Below are 22,964 nucleotides of genomic sequence, written 5' to 3'. Positions count from 1 at the left end.
GGGTGGCGAGGGGAAAGTGGAGGGGGAGGGGACAGGAAGGGGGAAGGGAAGAAGAAGAAAGAAGAACATCCTGAAATTTCCTGAGTGCTCCCTTTTAAAGTGTGGGGCAGATGGAGACATGGTGTTGCCCATAGCAAGTTAGTGAGGCCCTGCCTCAAAATAAAAATTTAAAAAAGGGTTGGGGGTGAGGCTCAGTGGTATATTGCCCTGGGTTAAATCCCCAGTACCCCTAAAAAGTCAAATACTAGAGAAGAAGGTAGATGATGTGGCCTGTTTGATCTTGCCCAGGAACTCTCCTATATTATCTATGGCATAGTCTGTCACAGAATCACGTGTGACAGTCTCAGGTATGCATAGGAAAAAAAAGTTCTTTGTGTTTCTTGATACTTTTCTGAGTAAAGGGATGATGAAATTTTCTTTTCATTTGGAACCATTTTATTCATGATAATAAGCATGCTTTTTTCCCCCTTACATGCATCTGAAGAGCTCCAGGTCTACTATGGATTCTTCAGTGTTGTTTTTAATAGGTGGAGAAATAACAAAGAACAGAACAGAGCCATCCTCTGTTCCAGGTCAACTTTTGTCCCTTCCAGTGCCTCTACACCTGGCACCTTCTCACTCTGGGCTTTGAGAACTCCTCACACATCCCCACACCTTCTGCCTGACTCTCTGTGTTCATTTAGTCACATCTGCAGATATATTTATTCTTGTTACTCAAATGCCTTATGTGGACCTTGCTTGGGTCTTAGTGCGAATAATCCAACTTTAAAGAAATCCTATGGAACAACTGGAGAAATCTGAATGCTAAATAGTTGCTGAATTTAAGGAATTCAAACGTTGGCATGGTAGGAGAGTAGTGTGATTAGGTTTAGTAAAGACTCCTGACCTGTTAGACATAAATGCCAGCATATGCAAAGTGATATGGTGTCTGTCATTGGTTTCAAAATAATCCCATGTTAGTGGGAGAGAAGTAGGAAAGAATGTACCAGTTTCTTGTGGCTCCTATCACAGATTACTACAAACTACATGTTGAAACAACTTGGGAATCTTTTGACACCCCCAAATTAATCTATGTGTGCTTTCAATTGGAAAGGCAAAGTAAAGCCAAATAAAATACACTGGTATTTTTTAAAAAAATAAAGCGAATCAACTATGGGTTCTCTTAGAGAAAGTAGTTCTCAGGTTACCTAGCAAACAACTGAATTTAAAAAAATAAAAAATCCTATGACAGCTCTCTTGCCACACTGGAGTGTACTCACTCCCTTTTGCTTGCTCTCTCCCTCCTCCTCCCCTCCCCTTCCCTCCACCACTCCACCCCCTCACCCCACCCCCTCTGGGCAGCCTGCTGCCTTTCTTGTCCTTCAAATATAAACACTGGAAAATTACCTAGATATTCTTTAAATCCTTCTTCTCAGAAGATTCCTTTGGCTCAAAAAAGAGAGGTAAGAAACTTGTTTTGGTTGTTGTTGTTGTTTCCTGCTTTCTCAACTGAGCTAAATTGTACTACGTGTTCAAAAACAAAATGAAAGAAAAACTAAAATATGCTTCTAAAAGTTCCCTTCACATTCCTTTCACAATTTAAAATTTGAGCCCATAAAGTTTTAAAAGACTTTTCTTAATCTTAACTTATTTCATTTGCCAAGCCCAATTTATATATTTTAAATTATAGGACCTAGATATGACTATGAGTTTCACAGACAAAAACTATAAAATCTATTTCTGTTTATGCATTTGTCTATATATGTTTATTTTATAAATGTGTGATTTTTTTCTACCACTGATATATAAATGCTGTATTTTAATTAATTTAAGCAAAAAATGTGTGATTTTTTTCTACCACTGATATATAAATGCTGTATTTTAATTAATTTAAGCAAATTAACTCAGCACTTATAATAAATAAAACTTATCCTCTTAAAATTCATATAGAGTAATTAATCCAAATCACTTTTGTTCATATGAGTTAATAAATCTTTGGTAAATAAAGCCAGTTTTGAAATAGTTAGTAAAATAAAATAAAAAGTTCAAATTTGTCAGTATTTAAATATAATGGACAGTTTTGCATGGGTCTGCTGGTCAAACAGGTTATATTGTCTCTGCTAAATGTTGTAAGGCCATAAAACAGTTGCTACTTTGATATTTCTGATGCTTGCTTGATTTGTCAGTGAGTTAAAGCTGTAAGGGCCAGCTGTTGGGATCCCAAAGCCCTGCACATATCTTATTTTGAACTATGTCTTCAGTTTTTAGCCTCTGGATTCTAAGGTCTAGGCAAGTGGCCATGGTAAAATCTGGGGACATGTGTGTGTCTGAAACTCCTGGACCTCCAGCTACAAGGCAAAGCTAAACAAATAGGGCTTATTCTCCCTGGCTGGGTTCTGCCTGCTGGCCATTATGTAAGGGGTCAGAGCCCACAGGCATTCACAGCTGCCTGTTTTCTGTCCTAGGTTCTACACTCAGTGTATAAATCAAAGGACCCAGACCAGATGGGCCCTGTTTCATAGCTGCCCTGAGAGCCATATAGGTGCTTGGGCCACCACCTAACTAGGGAGAAGGAGGGATTGGAAAGGATAGTGTCTGATGTCTCAGAGGCCTTGGTTAAAACAAGGCTGGCTAAAGCCAGGCATGGTGGTTCATGCCTATAATCATCTGGGGAGACTAAGGCAGGAGGATTGCAAGTTCAAGGCCAGTGTCAGCAACTTAGTGTGCCCCTAAGTAACTGAGTGAGACCCTGTCTCAAAATAGGGCTGAGGTTGTGGCTCAGTGGTTAAGTACCCTTGGGTTCACTTCCCTGTAAAAAAATTTTTTTTTAAAGACGAGGCTGGTGCTGGAGCTGTGGCTCAGTGGTAGAGTGCTTGTTTAGCAATGCGGTCTATTCTCAGGACCACATACAAAAAAAGAAAAAAAAGGTCCATTGACAAGTAAACAATGTATATATATATATATATATATATATATATTGTTTATATATATAACCAGATGGATAGAAACTAGTAAGTAGTGGGGAAAGATGCAAAGAATGGTGTAAATATGAGGATATATTTTTGGTATAGAAACTTAAAAAGAGAAAAAGAATTTTTTGTTGTTGTGTGAGAAAGAAATTTGTGATAGAGTAAAATTTTTATCTGACAGTTGAATGACTAGATTGCTCCAGAATGAAAAAATATATGTGCAATATAGAACTAAAGATTTAAGCAATCATGAATGGTTTGTAAATGACAAATCTTATTAATGAAAAGTTGTATGTGATCAAGTTGGCTATAATTAAAAAAAAAACTTTTTATAGATTTGTCTAAAAGTTAGGCATCCACAAAGTTGAAGACAAAATTTAGTTCTTTGTGTTTAAAGCAATAGTGTTTTCTTAAAATAGTGAACTGTTCTTAATAAAAACTTGCAAGATGTTTGGTTTTTAATTCCAAAATCTGCTTTTTAAAAAAAATTTCAACCATTTTCTGAATTTTGCTTTTCCTTTTTACAATATACATTTAAAAATTTTTTTTAAATTTTAAATTAGTTACACATGACAGTAGAATGCATTTGTGCACTTTGATATGTCATACATAAATGTGGTGTGCAATCACTTTTCTGATTGTACATGTTGTAGAATCACATTGGTCATGCAGTCATATATGTACATACAGGAATAATGTCTGTTTCATTCTACTATCCTTTGTATTCCATATTCCCTCACCTCCCTTCACTCTCCTCTACTTAACCTAAAGTAGCTTTATTCTTCCTTAGCACTCCCCCGACATTATGAATTAGCATCCTCATGTCAGAGAAAACATTCGGCCTTTGGTTTTTTGAAATTGGCTTGTTTCACTTAGCATGATGTTCTCTAACTCCATCCATTTACTGGCAAATGCGATAATTTCATTCTTCTTTAAAGCTGAGTAATATTCTATCAAATGGAACCACTATTTAGCAGAGCTATTCCACTCTTCGGTCTATACCCAAAGGACTTAAAATCAGCATACTACAGTGATGCAGCCATGTCAAAGTTTATAGCAGTTTAATTCACAACAGCTGAATTATGGAACCAACCTAGGTGCCCTTGAATAGATGAATGGGTACAATATGCAATTAGGTGTGACTCCCTCAATTCTTTGGTTGGCTTCTATAAACGTACTATTTTTTCCCAGTTCTGACTCTGCTGTTAGGGCCCAAATTAAAAATGTTTATCTAACAGTCATGTATTTCCCTGCTCCAAGGACTAATTTGACACCCAAGGAAACTAAACTGCTTCCCTGCAGGAAAAACAATCACAACACAGGATTTTCTTTACCTTTTGGTAACTAACCTAAAAAGCACAGAGCTTGTGTTTTATCAAGATGTTTTTTTGTTTCGTTTTGTTTCTTTTGCTATCTTAATTAAATTTTGATTACTTAAAAAAGAAAACCTGGGCCTTTGAAGAATAAAGGTTTTTAAAATTTATTTGTTTGAAAGTCATGATCACTTTATAGGTGGTTAAATCTGGTTTATAAATCACAGTGACTAAATAAATAGCTATTATTTCACAGTAACCTATAATCTTATTTTGATCAAGTGTTTGAAACCCTTAGTATATGACATACTTCCACAAATCAGATTCTAAAATTAAGTCTTTTGGGATTCAAGAGAACTTTAAACATTTCATAAGACCCTGGAAGGCTGAGAAAACATAAACTAGCTTGTTTGATTTGTTACATTACATGGAAAAATGGATGTTAAAAATGGTGTTTAACCTTCTTTAAGTCATATTTGCATAACTGTGCTATTAACATGTTTATTAGTATTAGTTTGTAGGTTTTCTCATTGGATGGAAGCCTTTCCTTATAGATAAGCTACTGCTATAGAACTATGGAACAGATCATCTAAAGTGCATCTAAAATGATCATGAGTCCAAATTGGGAGATTACGCAGTGATAAAAGTCCTTATTTTGCTGGAAAATCAGACAAATATCTGTAGAATCTGACCAATTCTAGAGCATTTATGTTATTATATACACTCAATTGGTAAAATGTATAGACTCTGACACTGCCATAGCCCAGAGCTCTTCCCATAATTGTGTCCAATTTAATGCCTATCTCCCTTAGAGAAAGCATCTTTCTCCATTTAAAATCATGACAAAAACCCTATGCACTTTGTCCTGTAGCCCTGCACTCTTAAATCACACAGGGAGGAATTCTTGCATACTGTCAAGAGCTCACCAAAGTTGTCAATAAAAATCCATTGGGCTAGTGATGGAGCTCAGAGGTAAAGCATGTGCTTAGCATGCTCATGTCCCTGGGTTCAATCCTCAGTGCCAATCACTCAATAATTAGTCTTCAGTAAAACAATCTTTGCACAGTGTGCTCCAGGAAGACAAAGATCCCCTTCCCCATAGTTTATAGGTCACTGCAACCAAATGAAAAGGACCATATGAAGATGGTTTAAACCACAAGACATGTCTCTAGGGAGCTGACACACCTGCTGAGCAAGAAAAATCTCTGTGTTGTTCTGACCCAGCCCTAAAGGACTTCCCCCCCCCGCCCCCCGCCTTTGCTCATGTTCTGAAATCACCAAATAATTTCTCCCTTGTGAGCCATGATTCCTGGGAATGAGCCTTCCCAGCTCAGTGGGATTTCCTGTGCACAGCAAGAAACACTAAATACAGAGATAACCTCACCTGTATGGAGTTGGTGAAGATTTTTTGTGACAAAGGGAAAATGATAATACAGAAAACTAAATGTCTTCAGAACAGTAAAAAAGAGAGGAAAAATCCTTTTCTAAGCCTTAGAGATTTTACTGGTGTGGTAAAACAATACTTCACAAAGTTTGAGAAATACTAAATGTGTCATTTTGTCTTTTGACCTGGACACCCCAGCGCATATACAAAATACATGACCACCTGATTGACACAGAATTTGAGCCATCTTGCCAATTCTCCCTGGATGATGCAAAGCTGGGGTACTGACATTCTTTTTGTTATGATAATCTCAGTCCTGCTTAACCTTAGTGAAGTATTCAGTTGTTATCTATACTGCCACTGTGTTCCCATGTGCAAATCTATTCTGCACCAGAATAAAATGGTGTTTTCAATTATGATTTTTTTTTTTTTTTTGGTTTACATGCCTAATGTCACAGTGGAAGTTTCAAATCTGTCTAAATCTTTGCATTCCATTCATGAAAGCTGTTCAGATTCCTCAAAAACCCCAATCCTCACTGACAGGCAGAGAGAATAAAATCTGTCAGAGTGTTTTGGTTAAACTTTCTTTGCCAACCCCGAAAAGCAACATATTAACCAACAGTTTTCTGATAAGAAGATGACTTGGCATTTTCCTTCTGGTCCAGTAGAGAAACTTGTGGTCGCTGAACACTTTGCAGGTGACTTTTCCTTAATTAGACTCTACTCAGTACTGGGAGGAGTTATTTCAATGAATAAGAGGTTCCTAAACACACTAGGGACTCTTTCTCATTGTGGTGTTGTGGAGCTAAGAAGGAACTGTCCTTAATAGGTAAGTAATGATCTAATCAATTGTCCTACATGTCTTCACATGCTCATTTTTAGATAACAAGAAAAATATGTTAAAATATCTGTAGCTACAAGTAGAAGTCTGTCTTGTGTTCACATTAAGCCCTCTTTTTGTGCTTAGGCGACAGTTCAAGAATTATTGAATCAGTTTCTGTTGGATACATCTTTACAGAAATGTTGACAAGAAGAATTTAGAAAACTAGGGCAGGAGAGTTTCATGGTATGAGAAAAAAAAAATGTCAGCAAGAAAAAAAGAAAAGAGAGATGACCACAGCATAGACCAACTGAGGCTGTGACTAGTGAAGAGGGATGTAGGAGCTTATGCTAGAGTTGTTTTTTTTTTTTTTCTATAAAAGTCATCAACATACAACTGTGAATTATGTTACTGTATTGCAACTTAGCCTGTGAAGATCAAAATTAAGATTTATTATGATATAGAAAATGTAGTCTGAATATCAAAGGAACTAGACTTTATTTCACTCTTTGCTACTAATCAACCAGATAGCAAGTCTTACCTCTCTGGGGTTCACCATCTCATGGAAAAACAGGAGAATGACTAAGTAAGTTTTCTTAACCTTGACAAGACTACCCACTTGGCCTGAGTGTGGGGGGCTGTCCTGCTTATAGAAGGATATTCAGAGGCGTCCTAGCCTCACCACACCTGATGCTATAGCACTTCCTAAGCCTCCACTGTGTAGGCCTTGATGCCAAGAAACCTCTCCAGACATTGCCCACCAGCCTCAGCATTGGCAAAGCAGTGCCACTGAACTGAGGATTATTGGGAACATGATTTCCCAGGTGATAACACTCAGAAGTCTACATGCAAAACCTGACAGTCACTGGAGCGTGTAACTAGTTCTTAAAAGCACAGGAACACTTACCTGAATGCACGAGTTATTAGAATTGGAATTTAAAAGCCAGCAATGCACTGCAAGAATGTTAATATTGGGAAGAAGGAAAGTTTCTATAAAGGAGAGACTGAGTTCCAGGGAGAATGTCTGAAAATCCAGGTGACAGAGAAGCCAGGGTCTACCAGAATCACAGGACATAGTGCAGCACCTCTGGGAGAAGATACTGAAATGACAATGAAGAAAAGCATGTTGCAGGAGGCTGCAGAGAGGGTTTGGAGAAGGATGAGCTGTGATCCTGGTTTACAGTGTAGGAAGCAGACACCTGGGATGCTGAGAGCCATAGCCAAGTAGGAATGACGCATGGCATTTTGCTTTGAAAGGTGACCCTGCTCAGGGATTAGGGTGGCTCCAGGTTTAGGGTGGATCGGGTTTAGGGTGGATCCTGCTGGGAATAGGGCATATCCTGCTGCCTCAGGCACCCCCTCCTTGAGTTCCCATGGAGTTCTCCCAGGGTTCTGAGAGAATTGGTACGCAGAGCCCGGTGGAGGATGTGTATTTTCCCCAGAACGTGCGTGTAGAGAGCCGGTGAGAGTTCGGGAATAAAGAGTTGCTGTTTGAATCTACAAGGCTTTTGTGGTGGCTCAGTTATTTTGTGCCCAGCCAGACTGCGGCACTGGGAGGCAAAATCCATTCGGTGTGGAGATAGAGAGGCTACCCTAGTAACCAATAGTTCATTTGGTTAACAGCAGGGTCCTCAGTTCTCTGAGGCTGACAGGATTCTTCCCTTGTGCTGACTTAGTTTATGAGCAGAATCATGGTTCTGATACAGGAATTAGAAATCAGGATCAGGTCCTTGGTCCTCCAGTGTTGATGATTAAACACCTGTGTAACACTGAGGCAGAGTAGAAAGCAAATTTGATTTAAGAGACAACAGAGAAATTATATAAATATATATATAAATATATATATATATATATATATATATATATATATATATATATATACACACAGAGAGAGAGAGANTCAGTGGGCGAAAGGTTAAAAGTGACAACATGCTAATACATTAATGCAAAGAAGAACACTAAATTACATGGGAGGGGCCACCTCTCTCTCTCTCATATATATATACACACACAGAGAGAGAGAGAGAGAGAGAGAGAGCCACTCCTCTGGAGAGGAGCTGGGGACCCAGAGCTGGTGCCCCTGGGAGTGGGGTGTCTTGCATTTTTATAGATGTCATGTTTTTTTCCTTCTCCACCTCCTCTTCCTATCATGCCTACATGACCAAAAGGCAGGAACAAAGCTGCCCAGGGGGGCAATTCCTTGTGTTGGAGAGTGTGATTCTTCCCTCCCCTGGAGATGTTAGCAACTGCTTGATGGGGAAGTGCTCTCTACCCATTTCCATTTCTTTGAAAATCTGGCTACCTGTCCTCTGCCCTGGTCTCAGATCCTGGGTTGGAATTCCCAGAGACCCATAAAGTGAAGTCACTTCCAGAGTCATTCTGATCTGTCAGGTGTCTATAATGCTATGTCCCTGACTAGATTTAAACCCCTTCAGGGAAGAGACCAAGTCAGACTGGTACCTTGCTCCCTGTAGCCTCGTCCTTGCTTGGTACATGGAAACTGCTCCAGAGTTCAATGGACAAAACAGAGATAGAGATAGATGGATAGTACATGATGGGTGCATGGTCAGTTGGTAAGAAGGACGGATGGAAAGAGAAAGGATTTACAGGATACCCAATGTGCTCAGATGCACACAGATGAGTGCCCAGGAACTGGAGAAACAGTGAGCATCCATGCCTATTACAAGTGTATGCACATTATTTCAATGCAATTTCTGAAAAGTCCTCATAGTTAGCTGTAATTCAATGTATTTTCAGAAAAGAAAATTGAGAGTCAGAAAATTAAACAATCTCAGCTCTTGAGTTTTCACATCAGAGGGTTTCAGGCAAGACACAAAATTAATGAAAGTAAAAAGAAGAAAGAGGAAAACTTTCACTTTCCATGAGGCTCAGTTAAAGAGAAAGGGGGTGGGGAAAGCACCTTCAGGAGAGAGAGAGGGGAAAGAAACAAGGAACTTCTTTGTGTCCCAGGTTTTATGGGGTTGAGGAAGATTGTTAGAAGGTCCCACCCAGGTATTGCCTCTGGGCTCTGGATTGACAGACTACAGTACCTAACAACCAAAGGGCAACTCTTGGTCATCTTGGCCCGACTGACAGGTCTTCCTTAAATCTAGCTTTATAGAATTTAAGGTCAGGGGGCTCCAGTCTGAATCATCCTGCTTTTCTCAGCCTGAAAAATCTCTGGTCTGTGTTATTTGTGTAGGGTTTTGTTGAAGATGTCTTAGCAGGTAAGCCCTCTGAGCAAACATATCCTTGTCCTTTGTCTTTTGGCCCTCGAATTCATCTGTCTTCCTCCATTTGTAGGAGGAATAGAGCTGAGACCAGGCAAAGGTCCTGATATAGCCATCTTGTTATCAATTGCAGCTCCAATGAGGCAGGGCTGTTGATGAACCATGTTGTTCTGTATTGAGTATTTTCCTAAACTCTGACCCACTGTTCATGCCTAACTCTTGCTTAATAGTCATAGAGGGGACATTCACAAGTAGGGACTAACTATGTGTGAGGAAGCTGTGTGGGACCCCAGCAAGGCATCCACTCTCTTGCTCCCACTTTCTGTGCACCCAGCAAAGCTTCATGGGGACCTTTGTCCCAGGCTTGGCCTGGCCTTTGGAAACCTCACATTCAGAAGCTGGAGAAAGTCACTTAGAAGAAAGAGCATCATAATAGAGCCTTATGTAAGGTAAAACTCACTTCCCTGTGTAACAAGCTCCTTAGTCAACAGCTGGAGAAAGCCCAGTGTAAGGATTTGAATCATTTGAATCATGTGACTCTGTGAACCTTTGTTCTGAGCAACTGAATGCACCTGGCAGCTGGGTGAGTTTCACTCTCCTTCCCTTGTGCTGACCAAGCCTCCTCCACTTCCCTCCTGATAAAGAACAATGGACTTCCTAACAGACTGAGAGTTGATTCAGTGTTTCTAAAGGAGTTAAAGGTTAGATTTTTGTGTGACACATTTTAAAATATGGATATTTAAAACACTTTGATACCTAAAATTCAATCACACACAATTTTTCAGAAATACTTCTAATGGTTAAAAACAAGTATATTTTTGTGTTAAACTCAATAACAAAACTTTGCAAGAAGACAGAATGTTTTATCATAGAACTTCAGATTAAATGTAACTGTCTTCCCTTGAACTCCTCTCATTAGGACTCCTGCTTTCAGTGAGTCTACTGTGATTGTATTCACACTCATGATAGTAAAGTCACCTCAGTTCCAGGAGCCACTTATTTTCATTCTCTGATTCTTCGCTGTGCTCCACCCCCTGAGCAGCCTGAGACACAGCCAGGGCCATTGAAGCTCCTTCACTGGAAGCCACCAGTGTGACTAGTACCACTTACAATGGCCATCTGAGCCCACACATGCACACACTCCTATGCACACTCCATACACACAACTGAAGAGAAACCCTCTCCAAACATTACTTACCCATTCCGCACCCTGATATTTGCTGTTCCTTTCTGATTCATTTACAAAATTAATGGGTATCACAATCCACAGAAGGATTGCTTTGCATATTTTGAAAATCAATGACAGAAATTCAAGCCTAGACTTTGGTTTTGAACAAAGGTGAGTCTGAACTCTGGTTCATCACTTCATATGGGCAAGTTAGAAATCACATCATCCCCAACTGTAAAATGATCACATTCTATGAAGTCCCCTGAGGATTAGTTTCTTTTAAGTTAAACTTGTGATAAATTTGTGGCATTCTGAGGGCGTGGCTAGCATTTAACCATCAAGTGAATGTGGCACCATCCCTTTGCTAGATCACACAAAAAGCTGTAGAGTGTGGCATTCCAAAAAAGAAAGGAATCAGCAACCTCTGCCTCTGGGAGGAACTGGGACCTTGTGAGCTACAAGTGAACAAATCCTGAGCCCTCATTTCTACTTTTGATTCAATGCAGCCTAACAGCCAAAGGACTGAACAGTGACTTTGTTCCTCTTGGTCCTTGCTGTTGGTGGCATCCTGATTTCAGAGCCTTCACAAATTCTCAAGGCCTTCACCTGTGTGTTTCTAGACCCTCCTTGTTCTTGTTTCATGTTGTGATTTTTCATGTCCCCTGGTGACTTTGGTGTGACTGGACATTACATTTCACTTCCATAAGGCTCAGTTTCATTAACTGAAGAGTGCAGACTAAATACAACTGGTGCCCAAAGCTGTGTGAATATTAAAAACATGATGTGTCAAATGAGGTTTGTATTGGGGTAGGTCCTGGCAGTTTTCAATACATTTTGGTTCTCTAGTTCTTTCTCTTCCCACTAAAATCTTCTGTCATCCACAGTGACCATGAGCCTGCCAAGAACAGTCACATTTTAACCAATGGGGAATTGAGACTGGTTTGTTGCATTATGAGGGTGACTACTGATGGGTGACCCATTGGACCTAGGAGTACATTTGAAGAACTTCTCTGACCCTGCCACAAAGAAGGCAGGTCCTTCTTCAGTATAGCCAGTTCTACCATACATCTTAACGTACCTCTTTTGATATGATGGTCTTGAAACCTTCAATCCCAGTTCACTGCTTCTCCCGGAAAAGGCCAGTGACTCAAGGAAAATTGCTGGGGAAAAGAAAAAAGATTTATTGAAAATGTAGCAAATCAAATGCTACTTCCAACAAAGACCATGTTGCATAGGGTTACAATGCAAGGCTTATACTGTAAGTTGTGAGAATTGCATCACAGAAGCAGGTGCCAGATTAGTTACACATTCCAGTGTACTTAAAAATTTGGGGTGGCCTGCTTTTTTGATGCATGAATTGCTGTTGGCATAGGTCACTGGATGTTCTGGGTTCTGTAAATTGAAAGAAATTTTGCTGATTAGAAAGTCTTATGTTCTTCTCTTTTTAGTTACTTTTCCCAGGAATAGCTCCTTTTGCATTTTTAGGATACACAAATTTATTTCCCCCACAGATCAGGTGAGATGGAAAAAGCATCTTTCCCCTGAAGGTCAAGGGGGTGATAACATTCTCTGAAGAACAATTTTTAAATCTCTTAGGTGGCCTCGGTCAGAGTTGTCTTCTACTTGCAAACTTAACCTAAGACTAACAATGTGTTGTCCAACTTTGTGAATCAAAAATTAGTCATTTTTTTAAAGCCAACTAAGATCAAGTGAAGCTAAAGGGTTTGTTTAGATTTTGCCATAGTGACAGTTTCATTTGCTCACGCACACTTAGGAAAACCCAGACACTGCTATCATGGCAGGGAAACCCATTCTTCACTACTTTGATGGACGGGGCAGAATGGAGTCCATCCGATGGCTCTTGGCTGCAGCTGGTGTAGAGGTAAGTTCTGGGTCAAGTCATTTTAATTTGGATCTAATATTCACTGTTATTAGATACTTTTCTCATATAAGCTAGGTGATATTTCTTACTGGTTACCATGTCATGAGTTGTGCTTTAAACAAAACTGCCAATTTTAAGAGATTCACAGACATAACCAAATACATTGTCAGTATTCTCATCAAAGAGGATAAACATTAATGTAAAAAAATATATCATAATTTGTGGAATTTATTTGAATTTGTGTTTAAACAAACTGTAGAACATAATTTATAAAACTTATAAAAATTAGAAATGTGACTATTGAATATTGATGATAGTAAATTATTATTAATGTTTTTGTTATTAGGGACTATGTTTAAAAATAACTTGGTATAGTTCTATATTTTAGAGAAACTAATTAAACTATTTAAGAATGAAACACAGTCTTGTGTCCTGAACAATAAAGACACAGCCTGAGAAACCTGGCATTGGACAATTTTGTTTGTGCAAACATTACAGTGTGTACCAACACAAAACCAGAGGGTATAGCCTACTATATTGTGGGCTATATTGTGTGGCCTGTTGTTGGTAAGTCACACACCTGTATGCCATGATACTGTACCGAATACTGTAGGCAATTGTAACACAATGATAAGCATCTGTATATCGAAATGAAAAACACGCACAGTAAAAGTATGGTATAAAATATGAAAAACCGGACACCTAATTTCAGTACTCTACCAGGCCTAGAGTTTACAAGGTCTGGCAATTCCTCCAAGTGATTCCATGAGCAGGTATTGAGTCAAAGTGAAGGCCCAGGTCACTACCTAATGCTGTAATTTGGACTTGAAAAGTTCATAAAGGCCCATGTTTTAAAGGTGTGTTCCTAGCCTGAGGCACCATTGGAAGGCAGTGGAATTATTTTGAGGTGGGGCCTAGTGGGAGGAGTTATGTCCTGAGGGCTTGCTTTTGAGGGGATAATGGGAATGCAGCCCCTGTGTCTCTCTTGGTTTCCTGATAGCCAAGATGTGAGCAGTTTGTTCCACCACATGCTGCCTGCCATGATGTTCTGCTTTGCCACTAAGCAACAGGGCCAAATGACCAGGGACCAAAACCTCTGAAACAGTGATAAGCAAAATAACCTGTTCCTCTTAAAAGTTGAATATGTTAGGTATTCCTTAAAATAATGAAAAGCTGATTTAGCACAATGCACATTTTATGAATCTGCACACACAGGCTGCACTCAGTTTATTAAAATGTTTTCCTTCCGCAATAATAAATTAACCTCAGTTTACTGTAAAATTTTTATTTGACAAACTTTTTAATTTTTTTAACCTTTTGACTCTTTCATAATAACACTTAAAACTCAGACATATTGTGCAGATATATAAAATATTTTTATTCCTTATTCTCTAAGCTTTTTCCATTTTTAATTTTTATTTAATTTTATTTTAAAAGATTCTTCTGTTACAAGTTAAGAAGCAAACAGAGATTCAAAATTAACATATCACTGTCTTCTACCTCCCCATGGTGTTCCACTGGAAGGTTTTGGGGGCAGTAACAGGCATGGTTCTGTCCCCTCCCATGATCACAATGCCTTCTTCTAGTCTAGCTACTAAGGACATTTCTGATGCTTCTCCTGTGGAGGCATCACTGTGCAGAAATATGTGCATGGTGGATTGCTTGGTTTGCTTTTTTTTTTTCATTATATATGTTTGCTTGGAAGCAGATAATGTACCATGAAAAGTCCTCTCTATTAAGGAAACTTAGTCATTCATTTGGAGGTTATGTTTTCAATTTTTTTAAAAAAAATGTTTTTTATATAAGCTATTCTCAGTGATCACAACTTTTTTTGTTGTTTTGTTTTCACAGTGCTGGGGATTGAACTCAGGGCAGTGTGTAAGATAGGCAAGTGCTCTACCACTAAGGGCTACACTGCAGCCCTCATGTTTTCAATATTTTGGTGGAACTTATGGAGGTCTACAAAGACTTCTACAAAATGCTTCACTGAGTTTTCTTAGGGATTCTTCCTTTTCTTCTCCTTTAGTTTTCTATTCCCTAGCCTCTTCTTCAACTATGTATTCACTAATCAATGGGAAATTTTCAGTTCCTTTATAGTCTAATGGCACCATCTTTGTGTACCTAGTCAGTGATTGACTGAAACTTTGTTATGAGGCACATGACTGTGCATGAAATCTGGGGTGAGATTTCCTTTAAACTATTACCAGAGAAGAAGAGTGAGTTGGCCCCTAGATGAAAGTCTGTTGATACCAGTTGATAATTGTTGAAATTGGTGAGGGATAAAGGAGCAACAATATACTCAATTGTTTATTTTTATGCATGTCAGAAATTCCCATTTTAAAAGATCTAAATTCTACCATATAAGAAAATGAATGCAATTATACTGAAAATACACACCACAATTGTGAGGTGGGCAGGAGGGAGGAGACAGTAACAAACTGCCTATTAACCATGGAACTCGTCATTCAACATAATTGTGTGGACACCTATAAAGAACCAGGTTTTGTAGTAGGTCCTGGGGATACACAGTGAACTAGACAGATGAGGTCCCTGCCCTCGAGCAGCCCACACATCTGTGATAGATGGGATCAAGCATTTTTCAGGGTTGTGACGGATGCATTTTTCCTGATAGATGCAGTATAAATTTCCAGATAGCCTTGACCAGACTCTTCAATAAATAAGTCCAATCTGAAAAATCTTACCCCCTTCATATCACACGTAGACAGGAGTGATTAAAGCTGGAAAGTATGTAAGGCGATTAAGTGAACTAATCAGGACTCACTTACCTTTTCTGCTTTTCAGTTTGAAGAGAAATTCATGAAAACTCGAGAAGACTTGGAAAAGTTAAGAAATGGTAAGAACAAATATCTTAATAACTCTTAAGAGGGTTCATAGTGGAAGACTGAAAACCAGACAATACTCATGTATTCGTGAGGATGGCAGTGCTGACGAAGGAGAGCTAAGAGAGTGGTTAAAATGTAAGACCTGGCAACTCTCTGGGGACTAAAAAAAAGTGAGGCCTTTGTGAATCCTTGCTAAGGAACAATCTCAGGGCCCCTTGCATGCCCTCTTCTTGCTTTCTTCATAAGCTGAATGGAATTAGCTCCTGACCAGTCGCAGGCTCCCCACATTCTTCTAAAATAGCCCTGAAGATGGGCTAAACACACAAATATTCAGGGACACACAATGTATAAGGATGGATGGGAAATTAAAACAGCTATGAGATAGGAGGCTAAAGGTAAAGCAGTTGGATAAGTAAAAGAAGAAACAAAATCTAAAAATAAAGTGGTGTGTTACTCAAAAATTTACCAAGCAATATTTTTTCCCCTTTGCATCTTCATTTTCACAACTGTTCTACTTTGTGAACTCGTCTGACCCACAGACATTTCATTCTGTTTGTTTTCTCCTTCCACAAGATGGGAGTTTGATGTTCCAGCAGGTGCCCATGGTAGAGATCGATGGGATGAAGCTGGTGCAGACCAAAGCCATTCTCAACTACATTGCTGCCAAACACAACCTCTATGGGAAGGACATAAAGGAGAGAGCCCTGTACGGTATATTTTCTATTTTAAATCAACAGATAACACAGGAAGAATTTAGATCCTTCCTTAAGTGAGATAAACCATGGCAGGGGGATCATGAACAGCACCAGGCTGACTCTGGGCATATTGCAAAGTTTCTTTAGTATGAATGTGTAGAACACTCATATCCACAGTGATAGAATGTACATTAGTAGTTTCTGAGATCAATTTGGGAGAGTGCTATGGAGATGCAGGAAGAGTAAGCATGGAGTGGATTGAGGGCAGTGTCATGCAGAGAGGATGCGGTTCATGGAGTTTTGCAAATCCTGAGAAACTATGAATTCAGGAGGATGGTGGAATCCTAATTCCATTTGCTTAGCTTTAGAGGTTAAACTCTATGCAATAGCTTGGGACAGGGGAAGGATTTGAGTGTCTAGACTTGAAAGCCTGTGAAGGAAATATCTGAAGCACCTGATTTTCCATTTCCAAAATGTACAAGACTCACAGGCAGGAACCTAAACTACCCTCTTCTTCTACAGATGGGTCAACTTGATGAGGGATGGTGGAGTCTGTGTCAAGACATGAGGGTGATGCAAAGCATTTCATGTAGACTTGAAGAAGCCCACTGATGCAGCACTGGGGTTTAGGTCTCCTCCCATCTTGACTGGATCTGCTTTATTGAAAATAACATCTTGTATGGAACTGTGGAAAGTTCCTCAAAAAGTTAAAGAGTTACCAATAACCCAGCAATTTCAGTACTAGGGATATACACAAGAGGAATAGAATACATTCTGAGTGGTATTTGTACACAAATGTTCATAGCTCATTATTCATAATACCCAAGAAGTGGAAGTAAACTAAACATGCAATGCATGATTGAATGAAGGAAGGTTCTCTAGCCATACAATGGAATAGTATTTGCTGTGCAAAGAGATGAAGTACTGATGCATGTGGCAACATAGATGGACCTTGACAACATTATGTCACATAAAAGAAATCAGACCTAGGAGGTCACATATTGTATGGTTTATCTAGCATGAATGTGCAGAACACTCATATGCACAGGGACGGAAAGTAGATTAGTGGTTTTGGAGCTGGTAGGAGAGGTGGTATATATGTTTTTGTAATCCATCCAGCATGGTAAAAATGTTGTGGAACTGGAAAATGTTAATATTCACAGAATTCTGTGAGTGTACTAAAAAATTCACTGAATAGTAGACTTTAACTGAGTGACAATTATGATGTGCACATTTGTCAATAAAACTGCTTTTAAAAAAGAATTTTGGAAAACCTGTTTGAAGCAAAAGAAATGAGGCTCTCCTATACTATACACATACTATAACTATATAAAGAATTGCACCAAATCTTGAGCGGGGGCCTCAAGAAATGCAATCATGATCAGCATTGGGCAATTATACATGGAAAATGTTAGGGAACATGATTTATGAGAAATAATTGGGAGCACGTGATTTCTAACATTGAACATGGAAATGATCCTGTACTATATGATAGGAAGAGCAAGGGAGAGGGACTTGTCTGAGAGGCTGGGCCAGGGACTCTGTCTTGAGTTTACCTATGCACGGAGAGCATAGCCTATATGTACTACCAGTGTTTATAGACACCAAGTTCTCTAAAGTCCTTAACTTGTGATATCCCAGTATACTCTTTGGAATCATATGTGGTCAGGTGTATAACAAAAATTTAGACATGTCTTCCCTATAGGTTGCTCTAAGAAATAAATGTTAATCTATAAATAAAACCCAGAAGATTGTAACTTGATTTTGAAGGGTCCCTACTGGAGGTGAATTATTTTGCTATTGTATGATGTGCTCTATTTTCTTGGATTTCTTTTTTTAAATTGATTTTTAAAAAAATAAATGACAGTGGATTGCATTACAATTCTTATTACATGTATACAGCACAATTTTTCATATTTCTGGTTAAATATAAAGTATGTTGACACCAATTCGTGTCTTCATACATGTACTTTGAATATTGATGTCCATCACATTCCACCATCATTGCTAATCCCCTGCCCCCTCCCTTTCTCTCCCTCCCCTCTTCCCTATCTAGAATTCATCTATTCCTCCCATGTTCCCTCCCCCTCCCTTCTCCACTATGAGTCAGCTTCCTTATATCAGAGAAAATATTCAGCATTTGTTTTTTTGTGGGGATTGGCTAATTTCACTTAGCATTATCTTCTCCAAGGCCATCCATTTAGCCTGCAAATGCCATGATTTTAATCTCTTTTATTGTTGAGTAAAATTTCATTGTGTATATATGATACATTTTTTTATTTATCCATTCATCAACTGACGGGCTTCTAGGTTGGTTCCACAGTTTAGCTATTGTGAATTGTGCTGCTATAAACATAGGTGTAGCTGTGTCCCTGTAGTATGCTGTTTTTAAGTCTTTGGGGTATGAACCAAGGGGAGGGATAGCTGGGTCAAATGGTGGTTCCATTCCCAGTTTTCTGTTCTCTTGGATTTCAAAACTATAAAATCTGGGACAGAAGGCATTTGACAGAGTACTTGTTTTTTTTTCTTTCAGAATTGATATGTATTCAGAAGGTGTGGCAGATTTGAATGAAATGATTCTTTATTACCCATTCCTTCCACCTGGGGACAAAGATGGGCGCCTTGCCCAGATCAAAGAGAAAGCGAGAAACCGTTATTTTCCTGCCTTTGAGAAGGTAAGTGGAAGCTGTTTCACCTTCAGGGCACCTTCTAAACTGAAGGCTGATGGGAAGAAGCTGGGGCAGCCTAGAGCCCTTCTCAACTATGCTGTCACCAAATACAACCTCTATGGGAAGGACATAAAGAAAAGAACACTGTTTCATGCATTCTTACATCAATATGGGAAGGATTTAGGTTATAGTTTGAGTGAGAAGGACCAGGGTAGGGGGATCATGACCAGAATCAGGCTGGCACAAACACTAGCTTTCTCTTTATCTGGGAAAGGCTTGCCTATTGATGGGACAATCCAGCGGAAACAAGGGAAGAGTCACATAGAACAGGATGCAGCACAGCGATAAGAGTTTAGAGGGTGTCTCAGAGTTTCGAGAGCATTTTAGTCCTAACAGGTTATATTAGCACTTAGGAATGCTATGTGAACAATGCCACAGACTGGAAGGTTAAACATCAGACATATTTCTCATAGTTCTGGAGGCTCAGAAGTTACAGATCAAGGACTGGTGGATTGGTGTCAAGCAAGCCTTGCTTCTTGGTCCATGAATGGCTGACTCTGGGCTGTGTTCTCCTATGACAGATGGGTCTGAGGTCTCATTATATGAGCAGTAGTGCCATTCCTGAGAACTCTTCCCACAGGACCTAATTATGTCCCAAAGGCCCCACCTAACAGCATTGGGATCACAACTTATGAGTTTGGGGGACTCAGACATCCTTCACATAACAGAAGCAGGAGAAAAACAGTGCCTGGGATCCCTTGGACATTGACCTTCACTTCCAGAGGGCATTCTTGCATACTGATTTAATACTCTGGCACTGGAGGCATTGTATGAAGATAGACTGGGAGAAAGGCTTCCACTCGTGATACCAAGTTCAAAGTTTTAATTACTGGGAATCAAACTAGAATTCTCTATGTACAGAATTCATAGTACAGAATTAGGCCTTAGGCGTTGGGAAGTTCTGAGGACACTGGAGATAAAGCTAAAAGAGTGCTCAAAATTATAGCATAAATATGATGTTGTGGTTTGTTCTCGTACCAAGCAATTGTTCACACTTCTCTATGTATACTTAATCTGATAGGATGGTTGACAAAATATTTTGTTTAAGTGGGAGTGCCATGGGGTTTTTCTTTATGCTTCATCATTTCAATATTGCTGAGATATTTAAACAAATTTCAAATATTACCCCAAAATTTCTTTTGTGAAAATATTAATACATTCATAGATATTAAAAGAAAGTTTAAAAACCCATAAGTACACATCCCAAAATAGCAGAATTTACATCTTATGATGTCAACTTTATCATGTGCCCATCTCTCTACTCCTGTTATGCCAATCAAACATATTGCTTTTCCCATGCATTTCATACTAAGATGCCGATGTCAGTGCAGTTCACACCTAGATAATGCAGCATGCAGATTGCAACGTAGTGTTCAAAGCCAATGTCACAAAAGATATGATGATTGAAGTTTGTTTTACATCCTACACACATAACCAGCAAATTAAGAAACCAGACAAGAGGAAAAACAGAGATACTGAATTGATGTACTCATAGGTGCTTATTAAAGTGGAGACACTGGGGCTGGGAGTTGTAACTCAGTGGAAGTCCATTTGACTAGCATGTATGAGGCACTGGGATGGATTCTCAGAACCACATATGAATATATACAAAATAAAAGTCCATCAACAACTAAAAAATTATATTTTTTTAAAAAAGTGGAGACTGGAGAGAAAGAGAGCAGAGGAGAAAGGAACATCCTGAAATGACCTGCTATGCCATTTAGAGTGTAGGGCTCATGGAAAGGCAGCACAGCAGATGTCACGCCCTTGGCATGTGTGGAAGACATAGGTCATGGTAAAGTGGTGTGAACAATGCAAGAATATATGAAGGAGAATGAAAGGATCATGCTGGATTTCACAGAGGAGGGAGCAGAGCCCCACTTCTGACTCTCCCTTGTGAGTCAGGGACCTGAAGAAAGATCTGCAGCTCCACATTGCCCAGGAGGCAGCAGTTGAGGAGAGTTGAGCTCAGAGGTTCTGGGACAAGCTGGGGCTCAGTCTGGTTATGTGTGTTCTTGACCTGACTCCTCCCATTCTGCAGGTGTTAAAGAGCCATGGGCAAGACTACCTGGTTGGCAACAGGCTGAGCAAGGCTGACGTTCACCTCACTGAACTTCTCTACCACACAGAAGAGCTGGACTCCACTATTCTGGCCAACTTCCCTCTACTGAAGGTGCTCTCTCTCAATTCCTCATAGAGGCCCACACCTCCCATCATGAATCTAACATCTAAACACTGGGGCTGGTGGTGTTCTGACTTCTGTCCATCTCTAGGCTTCACCCTCCCTTCCTTGGACTCCAGAAAGGTCTTCTAGGCTCTGGTTCTGTGGAATGAAAAGAATCTTGCTATGCAAGGACATTTAAAGTGGATGCTACTCTAAGAAGTATATTTAGCTTGGATAATAAGTGAAACCAAGGGCCCAGCTTTCTCTTCCCAGCCCCTATTCCATTTGAATTCTGATCATGACTTCCTTGGGAATCCCTTCATCCCATGTATGCCTTGTCTTTCCAGGCTGAGCAAGTCTCCTTCCATCTGTTTTCCTTCCTCCCCCTCACTCTGCAAATCCCCACCGCCCAACAATCCCATCTTTATCTCTCAGTGTGATAATTTGTAGCGCCAGCCACCTGGATTTGCTGGTCTATTTCTATTATCGTTTCTAACTCAGTTTTCCCATATCTTCTTTTCACTCTGTTTGAGTGATTCTTTTATCCATACATGACAGGCACATGTCACATATTTTTTCTTATATCATTCAGTAGCAATGAATCTACAGGATTAAAGTGTAAGGCAGATGAGAAGAATGCTGGAACGGAATACAGTTTTAAAGAGAAGTTGGGGGAATTGTTAATGAGCTTTATTTTCTAGCTCTTATCTTTTTTTCTCATTGGTGATGTTTCCCAGACAGCATGCTGTGCTGGTGGAGGGATTCAGACTTCCTGGTTGTGTTAATGAGTATTGGTTTGGGCTCCACTCTGAGGCTGTGGTCTGAGGATCCACTTCTGCATTGCAGGCCCTGAGAACCAGAGTCAGCAACCTTCCCACAATGAAGAAGTTTCTGCAGCCTGGCAGCCAGAGGAAGCCCTTTGATGATGAAAAATGTGTGGAATCAGTAAAGAAGATTTTCAGTTAAATGAGGCTGACATGGAGACATAGCACATACAATACTGGGCTGTATTCAAAAGATGATCTTGATTACTATGAGGCTAACAAAGTTTCCCCAAATTTAAATTAGAAATGAGCTATGCAGACTTCTTTGCAATACAGTCTATTTGGTTTTAGTGAGGTTTATACCCATGATTACTTCTTGGATATCTCTTTAATTTGCATAGAATGAAAAAGTTTCTTAGGCTCGATCCATTAAGAAAAATTGTCTTGTATCATCTGTCATGAACTATCTCAAAGAAAATTAAGTAGAAATTTTCATCTGACACTCTGCTTAGGCAAAAATATTTTTTTCATTTTATGTTTTGCTTTCTTTCTCACCAAAACACATAAAAACAACCTATAAAGAATCATTTTCTTTCAATTTTTTTCCTGTTAGTTATTCAATGTATATTTACCAGCATGAAATATTCTGTGTTCTTGGAGCCAGATAATCAATGATGAAAAAAAAAAAAAAAACCTGATACATTCTGTACACTCATGGCAATGGATCTAGTGAGAGAAACAAACAAAAAAACAGATAAACTAACCTAAAATCATGCACAGCATGCGTATCACGTTCCTAAGGCTGCCACAAGAAATTCCTACATCCTGCTATGGTTTAAAATAACGGAAATTCATTCCCTACAGTTCTGGAGCTAAGTTTGAAATCAAGGTATGAGCCATGCCATGGTCTCTCTGAAGGCTTTATGGAAAGCTCCTTCTTAGCCTCTCCCTAGTATCTGACAGGTGCTGGCCATTCTGGGAGTTTTTCAGTTTTTTGTCACAACACTCTAATCTCCTCTTTCCT

General features: G+C 39.3%; 1 protein-coding gene across 2 annotated transcripts; it reads left to right on the top strand.

The window, feature by feature from the left end:
• The first annotated feature begins 1,289 nt into the window (after positions 1-1,289).
• Positions 1,290-22,440, top strand: LOC107143996 (glutathione S-transferase alpha-3). Of its 2 annotated transcripts, none has more exons than XM_015487853.2 (7): positions 1,290-1,442; positions 12,638-12,745; positions 15,548-15,599; positions 16,162-16,294; positions 18,817-18,958; positions 21,054-21,185; positions 22,023-22,440. In XM_015487853.2, the coding sequence occupies exons 2-7, from the start codon at positions 12,659-12,661 to the stop codon at positions 22,140-22,142; spliced, it is 666 nt and encodes a 221-aa protein (XP_015343339.1). In that variant the 5' UTR covers positions 1,290-1,442; positions 12,638-12,658; the 3' UTR covers positions 22,143-22,440. The 2 variants fall into 2 exon arrangements, with proteins under 2 accessions (XP_015343339.1, XP_015343340.1); XM_015487854.2 differs by lacking the exon at positions 1,290-1,442 and adding an exon at positions 6,334-6,474.
• Positions 22,441-22,964: the final 524 nt, after the last annotated feature.

This window comes from Marmota marmota, unplaced genomic scaffold, assembly GCF_001458135.2.
Source record: "Marmota marmota marmota unplaced genomic scaffold, marMar, whole genome shotgun sequence".
In the NCBI taxonomy this organism is placed as follows: domain Eukaryota; kingdom Metazoa; phylum Chordata; class Mammalia; order Rodentia; family Sciuridae; genus Marmota; species Marmota marmota.
This window is presented reverse-complemented; position numbering and strand designations above follow the sequence as displayed.